Source organism: Priapulus caudatus, unplaced genomic scaffold (genome assembly GCF_000485595.1).
Source record: "Priapulus caudatus unplaced genomic scaffold, Priapulus_caudatus-5.0.1 Scaffold2182, whole genome shotgun sequence".
Taxonomy (NCBI): Eukaryota; Metazoa; Priapulida; class Priapulimorpha; order Priapulimorphida; family Priapulidae; genus Priapulus; species Priapulus caudatus.
In genome coordinates this window covers 26,113-34,139 of record NW_014579243.1, presented here as the reverse complement: position 1 = coordinate 34,139, position 8,027 = coordinate 26,113, and the positions used below count along the sequence as shown (strand labels likewise).

Sequence of the window (8,027 nt, the reverse complement as noted above, 5' to 3'; positions counted from 1 at the left end):
CGCAGCCTTAAACAAACCCCACAGTGTGGCTCGCAAATGTTTACTAGCAGCTTCACAAGCGCGCGCCATTCTCTCCCGCAGTTTTACCGCGCAGCTTTCTCGCTAAACAAACCCAGAGCGCGACCGCCAAAACAAGCGGCGCAGACCGCAGCGCTTTATTGCCTCTCGCGTGCGCCCGCGCGACATTTGCTCACCAGATGTCAGTGCACGACTCTCCTGCGTTGTTTACGCCCGCGCGACCCGGGGGGGTACTCTCGATCCGCAGAGACTCACGACGCGCGACGAGCCGAAGGTATTCGGCGGCGGCACACTAACATTGCGATTCATCGCCCGTTATACCGTCAAAGGCGGCGGATCTCCTACTCGCATCATTACGATTTCACTCTGCTTTAATTATCGCTGCCCGTACGTTAAGCTGCCGTAACGCGTGCTGCGTTCTGCTCTTCAAATCGCGTTCTCGTGACTCGTATTCATTACATTCCAACAGTTAATTGTCGCTTCCTCGCATATGCCTCGGTAATGGTGCCGTCGGACTTTGTTCGGGTCAAAAACGGCGCGATTTCCTACTTGCGCCGCATTTGCATTGCACCGCTACCGGCGGCAGTTCATTGCCAGATTTATGACCGACGAGTTCTAGACGGTTCGCGCGCGCAGGCCGGATAATATTTTTTTTTTTAATAATTATAAATAAAAATTTACGCTCGGCCGTAAATTAAACGCACCGCCTTCATCACGTCCTCCTTCTGGGATACAACGTAAGTTTCCGCAGACTGTTAGGAAACACTGCGAGGGAATTGCGTAAACATAATAGAAGTGGCGCCGCGTGGGGGGGATGCATGCAGCGTTTGTAGGCGGATGTGATTATCCCGGCATGGCCATTTGCCAGGATGCCATGATGATGCTAGTAGCTTAGAAATATTGCTCCTTTTTATTGGACCGCCTATCACCGTAGCAGATGATCGGCCTCCTGTAGCGATGCATTACACGCAGGCCAGCCACACGCCGGCTTGTTTTGAGTAGCCGAGTAAAAAATTTGCTGTTTTGAAAAAAACGAGAATTGAACCGTGCTGGCGAAACTTTTTTCGCTCTTGGCGAGTATGAGTTCGTGAATCGTACGTAATCTAGAGGCGTTTCATGTTAAGCTACAACGCAATGCAATGTTACACCATGCCCTAGTTACATGATGCCAGTTTTAAAATTGGCTACACCATTTGCTAGCAAGCTTAATGTTAAGCCGCTACACGAAGCAATGCTTTACACTGATGTCAGTATTACGAGGCTACATGACGACAGATAAATGGGTACATCATGCTAGAAAAGCTACACGAATGCAATGTTACACAATGCTTGCTTGCATCCTGGACTGAATCGGGCATGCCCAAGCTTACTTTTGTCCTAGGTATATCAAATGATACTAGCCACAGTACATAATGCCTGGGCCATGCTGCTGAACAATTACGACGATGTCTGATAGATTGGCAGCTACCGCAACGGGCGGCGAACCCAGCGATTGCAGTCCGAAAATTGTCGCGGTTCCGTGTTGCGCCAACAAAAAAATTGCGCCCATACGGCCAAACTCTCGCTGCCCCGCCAATAGCGAAAACCCCTTCTCGTTCCTCTCCCCATGTTTCGCCCTGTGTGAGAACTTGCGTCTGACGAACCTCCTTCCATTCTCTGCCGTCCGCTTTTGCAGCCACGCAAACATTCTCAACAGCGATCGGACTCTGAGCTTCTGCACAACAGTGCTCGCTACGGACCGAACAACGCTGACGGCGCCGCAAGCTGTTGTCGGCTGTTTGAGCTCGGCGTTCTGCGCATCGTCGGCCGGCCAGTATACGCGCACGAATGGCGAAAAGCGCTATGCGACGTGTGCTGCCATCTAGAGAGAGCGACGTTGATGCGGTGCGACTGTGTCGAGAATTGAACCCTCACTCCATCGTGGCTTTGCGCGTTAATTTATGCACGAAATGTTCCATCGGGTGTTAATTCATGTATGCACCGGTGTGTCGTGACATTGTGTGTTAAGTTATGCACGACCATGTTCCAAGTTGACATTGTGTGTTAATTTATTCACGGTGCACACGTTCAGTGTAACATTGTAAGTTATTTATGCGCCACCATGCTTGCGAGTTTGACATTGTGAGGTAATTTAGGCTGTTGGCTGCCCATTCCGAGTTCACATCGTGTGGTTAATTATGCGTGGCTGCGTCCACGTTGACATCGTGTGCTTAATTTTTAATGCGCTGGCCTGCAGTTCCAGGGTGGCGTCATGGAGATCGTCATCACGTGGGATTGTAACTTTGATCGCGACGTGCATGAATGCATTTCCGCAATACAGCTTCTCCCGTCTCGACGACCGAACGACGAGCTCGCGAAGGGATACAACTTCAGGTAAGACCGCGCGCCTCGTCGACGCAGGCGGGCATCGTCGAACCCGCGTCCGCAGTCCTCTCTATAGAGCAGACACCTGTCTATAAAGGACACTTGATTGTTTTCCTTCAGTGGTAGTTATTGGTTAGTTGAAGGCTACTCTACAAGAGCAGATACCTGCTCTATAAAGGACAGTTTAGATTGTGTTCCCGTCCAGTGTCGGTTATACATTGAATCTACTGTATAGAGCAGACACCTGTCTATAAAGGACACACTTTAGATTGTTTTCCTTCAGTAGTCGTTATTACTTGAATCTACCTTATAGAGCAAGCACACCTGCCTTCGTATAAAGGACACTTTGCCGTGCTGTCTTCACTGGCGGCTCTACAGAGAAACCAGCTCGCTGACTATTTAAGCACTCGTGGGAGGCACAGATGGGTTTTTATCTTGGAATCCTAGTCTACAGTAGAACGTGCACTATTTTTTAATTGGGGAGTTATTTGTGTAAGCGGGCCCCCCACTGATTGGCTAACGGCTTGTGTACCTAATTTCCATGCTACCATATGTTGTAATGGTTTGCGAAATAAGCCGAATATATCATCTAGTTTCTGTTTTAGCGTGATGTGCCTGATGCCAGGGTTGAAGCCAGCCGGTACATGGCAGATGTTAGCAGTCACAGGTTTGTTTGTTCGAGTTTCCCCCCTGCGTTTTATCCGAAATCTTCCGAGAAGTCTCTTCGAAAGTCTGACATGTTGTTGTCCTATCTATCCACTGATTAGGTTGGATTTGTGAATGATAGAGATGTTATTTTGTTAATATGCATCTAATTTATCGATCGCTTGATATGGGCTCTCCCTGTATTTCCCTAAAACTTTTGTTCCTCTCTCGCCTTTGTACACTTTGTCTATCTCTCTTTCTCATTCTCTCGCATGCTCTCTCACTCCTTTCTCCATTGCTGTCTCTCTCTCTCTCGCTGCCTCTTTCTCTCTCTATCCCTCTCTCTCTCTCTCTCTCTCTCTCTCTCTCTCTCTCTCTCTCTGTATTCTGTAGTATCTTATTCCTCCCTACCTCTCTTATTCCCTACCTTCCTTGGTTTCCGCCACTGCTTTTCTCTCTCCCTCTTCCTCCCCCCTTTCACCCTACACGCTGTAGCTGTCTATATACCGTCTCTATCTGTCTCTCTTTGTGTTGTAGGTGTTGTAATGAGTTGTATGCTTACCTTGCAGGTACGCTCACTACTACTACACTGGAGACGTGCAGACCAGAGTTCTCTACAAGGCTTACGGGATACGCTTCATGATCAGCGTGACCGGGCAGGCAGGAAAGTTCAACATCATTCCACTCGCTACTAACATCGGTGCTGGCCTGGCACTGCTGGGCATAGTAAGCTGCTGATCTTGTCCTATACTCTATCCTGATCTCTCGCGTCTAGGTTTTACGCTTGTCTGTGTTTTACGCTGGCTTGGCATTGCTGGGCATAGTAAGCTACTGATCTTGTCCTATACTCTATCCTGATCTCTCGCGTCTAGGTTTTACGCTTGTCTGTGTTTTACGCTGGCCTGGCATTGCTGGGCATAGTAAGCTGCTGATCCTGTCCTATACTCTATCCTGATCTCTCGCGTCTAGGTTTTACACTTGTCTGTTGCAGGCTTTCAAGTATTCCTATTTTTCCTACTTTATCCAACTTTTGTCTTTGCTCCTACTTTTCCAAATTTTTCCCTATGTAATTTCTCACATGTATGAGTAAAAACTACTAATGAAAGCCTGCATAAGTCCTACTTTTATCCTAATTTTTCCAGCAAAATCCTACTTTTGTCCTGTTTTTTTGTGTGCAAATTTTGATCCTACTTTTCTCCTAATTTTTTCCCTGGGTCTGCTTGAAAGCCTGCTGTTGCTTGTCTGTTGTGGCACTTGTTTCGTTTTTGCATTCCCGGCATGTGAATTACACTGTCGGTGAGTGATGGTGTTTGCTGGGGGAATTCAGGGCGATCTCGTGAATCACGTGCAGTCGGGGTTTTCGCTGTTGAATAGATTAACATCAACTTGTTCATTATAGTGCTATGTTATATGTCAGTGTCTGTGTAATGTTACATGTCTGTGTAATGTCTATGGCATGCCATGTCCTGTCTATGTGATAATGTTCCTGTACTTATAATGCTAAGGATGTATGTTTTCGAAAGGAACACCACGTGTGTGTGTGTCTGTAAGTGTTCAGCAATGTGGAACGGAAAGCTATGTGAGTGGCTTACAATCATTTTCGAAACCATCCGCATCTTCTCGATTTTCTGTCGGCAACGACGCAGATTCGCTAACGTCTCCTCTAGCACGACCCCCCCCCCCCCCGTACAACAATGCTGCGGCGGAGTCGCCTGCGACGCGACGTCGTCGTTGCCGCGGCGACGCATCTCAAGCCGTTCGTTACCTCTCGGCAGGCTAGGATCTGCTGTGACATCGTCGTGTTGCACCTGCACAGGAGGAAGGCGTTCTACCACGACGTCAAGTTCAAGGTCGTCCAGACGGAGGCGGGCGACAGGGTAAGGTCGCGAGGTCGTCGGAGTCCCCGCTGACCGTCGTCTGCTCTTGTGTTTTCCAGGCGACGATTTGCTGCGACGTAGTCGTGCTGTATCTGCTGAACAAGCGAGATTTTTACTATGAGAAAAAGTATCTGACGGTGAAAGATCAGGATGCATTTCTGGTGAGACGCGACGACTGTGTTTTTTCTTGTCTCGGTGGTGGTTGGTGGTGGTACGAAGGTTCCGACACGATATATTTTGCTAAATCACGACTCCCAGATACAATCACTTGTCTGTTAGACGAACCACATGTGGTGGGATGAACAAAATGCTACTGTTATCTTATCATTATTACTGTTATCTGGTGTAGGCATTCTCTCTTTTTCGTTTTCTGACGGCAATGGAATGTTGCTAATGGACTCCACGCCCAAAAATCATCGGTGGTGCCATCTGTGTTCGATTAATTCGCCCTTTTTACCGTGTTACTAAGAACGAGCGACGTCTCTCGAGACGAAACAACTCTGCTTTTGAAGCCGAACTGCGTTTGAAATGCATCACAGATTATTGATGGGAATCGCAACAGAACAATAACACTGCAGAGATTTCTTTTGGATAGTTATAATTAATTTTGTGAGCCGTTTGCTCGTAGAACGCGTAGCCAGACAAGCAAAGAACCAGACAAGCGTTGAACGGTCTCTGGGAGAAGTGATTCGTTAGCGGGTTATCGTGTCAGGATCCCGTGGAGATGCCATGCTATAGATTATACGCGCGCGCGTGCGTGAATGTTGCAACTGAGGTTTGCTCTCGCTGCTTATCTCGACTTTGTCATAAGTTGCCCGTTATAAACCCACAAAAATTTATAAAAAAAAGTAGGTTTTTCCTCGTGGCTACCGAATTATCCTGAAGTTGGAAATTTGAAAAAGACGTTGAAAGTAGAGTGTGTGCACGTTTGCTTCATTCATGTGCTCTTCGTGAACGAACGAGCAGAGGAAGGGAGAGCGAGAGCTAACTCGGTTGCGATCCCACACGCGTTCGTCTGCGCGAGGCATCTCCACCACCTCCTCCACGGAGCTAGACCGTATCACGTTCATTCAGCCGTTGTTGTTGCGTCGTGTACTTGCAGCCGTCCCAGCACAGCCCGGACAGCGAACGCGCGGACCCTGTTGTCCGTCGGGCGTAGTAGTCGAGCAAGACGCGGCGGCGAGTGTTAGTGGGTCGCGGAGATAAACGGCAGGTTTGTCGGCGATGCGGTTGCCTAGGCGATGGCGTGATGCTGCGGCTGCCGCGCTAACAAGCGGCCGTTCTAATGCTGTTAGCTCCGTGACGAGTCCTAACCGAATGTTCTTTTGTTTTTGCTCGTTGCCGGTGCCTCCTGGTGGTCAGCGGCGGTGCCGGCAATGTCGCATGAAATTGTTTTTGTCTCGTATTGTCGCGAACGTAATGATTACCTCATCTTCCCTGTTTATAATTTGTGCGAAAGTGTTACTAATCGGTGCGCTACAATTTAGTTAGCTGCGTGTCACTATGACCTCCATCGCTCTGCTTCGCGGATCGATGCAATGGAAGCTATAGTATTGGAGCTATACTGTAGTCAGGAGTGTATAATAATATTATATAGAGCTATATTAGGGATATATAATAGGATATGTAATAGGGTCTATATTATACACTCCCGCTATAGTCATAATCCATGGTTCCTCCATGCAGCCTCCTTTCCTCCATGCAAGTTGCACTCACACGCAGCCGGCTGAAAGGTGCGATAGGATATGTTTACTAGGCACTAGGCAACATATATTTTTAATTTAATTAGGGTTAGGGTTAGGGCACTTTTTAGGGTTTTTGCATCTTTCTTTAATATATCGTAAAATATATGTTAAAATTAGAAGTGCCTAGTAAACATATCCTATCGCACCTTTCAGCCGGCTGCCACTCACACACACTTTGCACACGGTCCAAACAACACGTCACTCAAAGGCTCAAACGTCGTCTGTTTCCGTATCTCTTACCGTTGTTTAGCTACAGTGGTTTAGAGTCGAGTTTGCAAGGGTTTGTTTAGAGTTTAGGAGATGCAAGAGTTTATGCAAGATGCCGATCTTGTAACTTGTGTTTGCACGTATATATAGCACGTGTTGCTGTTTTATTTTAATATGATTGCCTTTACTGCATGTATTGTGTTACAAGGTTTGGATACTGCCTGGCAATATATTATCAGGAGTTAATAAAGACAAACTCCTGATTGTCTTTATTAACTCCTGATATTATGTGTGATAGGATTTTATGCTCGAGTTTAGAGTTTTTGTAGACTAATATTTTGCCTCATAAATAGGTGAATGTTTTGTTTCTATAGCTTACTATGCACCCCATATAAAAAAAAGTTTATTTTTATTATACTTATTTGCTGTGCTTCATTGCCTTTCAAAACAGGATCTCATAGACCGAATAAGTACAAATTCAACAATCACACATTCCCATTTTTATTGCCAGTGCTTAGCATTTCCACGGAGCATTTAACTTGCCACGAACCACTCCTTCTATCTTATTGCTGTGTCTTATTATGTTTCTTCTCACAGCTGTGCTGCTAGAGCCATGTGATATTGGTTTTTGTGCGTTTTTTTTTTAACTTGGCTTTGTTGCTTACTAATGTAACATATGTTTTACAGATGTTTACATAGAGTAGTCGGTGGAGTTGGACTAGGGGTTGTTTTAGTAATAGTCTATCTATACACAGCGTCGCACATTTTGTGTGGCCGCATTGATGTTACAGGGAATTGGATAAGCGTGTTTTAGGTTAGGCAGATTCTCGAGTCATTGTGAAATAGGGGTGGGTTTTGGGGAGACAGAGATGTAGGAGTTGAGGAGTCTGGTTGTGGTCGGGAGAGTAATCGCGTTTCTTTCTCTTTGTGCAAGATGGACACACTGTGTGCGAGCATATATTAAAGTTTATTCCACACAAGTTTGGATTCTTTATTTACGTACATCGAAGCACTAATTCAACGTTACACTAAGATTTCCTTTTCTTTTCTAGCTGGGAGAAGAAGACAATGGTCCCCCTGATGCCGGCAGCACTAGATGAACAGAGAGAGAGAGAAGAGAAAGAGAGAGAGGACAGGGAGAGAGAGGACGGAGGACGGAGGAGAGAGAGAG

The 8,027-nt window shown here is 46.6% G+C and overlaps 1 protein-coding gene across 2 annotated transcripts in view; it reads left to right on the top strand.

Annotated features, from left to right (window-relative positions):
* The window catches only part of LOC106818360 (P2X purinoceptor 4-like), a 15,575-nt gene extending 7,554 nt beyond the window's left edge, over window positions 1–8,021 (top strand). The window contains exons 7-11 of one of the 2 annotated variants that reach the window (XR_001395200.1): window positions 2,261–2,391; window positions 3,597–3,753; window positions 4,803–4,904; window positions 6,007–6,117; window positions 7,909–7,987. Coding sequence is in view for 1 of the 2 variants with exons in the window: in XM_014823076.1 (XP_014678562.1) it covers window positions 2,261–2,391; window positions 3,597–3,753; window positions 4,964–5,065; window positions 7,909–7,956 (438 nt within the window). In the remaining variant the exon portion in view is untranslated. Of the gene's footprint in view, window positions 1–2,260; window positions 2,392–3,596; window positions 3,754–4,802; window positions 4,905–4,963; window positions 5,066–6,006; window positions 6,118–7,908 lie in introns of both variants that reach the window. The other variant, XM_014823076.1, reaches the window with a different exon arrangement.
* Window positions 8,022–8,027: the final 6 nt, after the last annotated feature.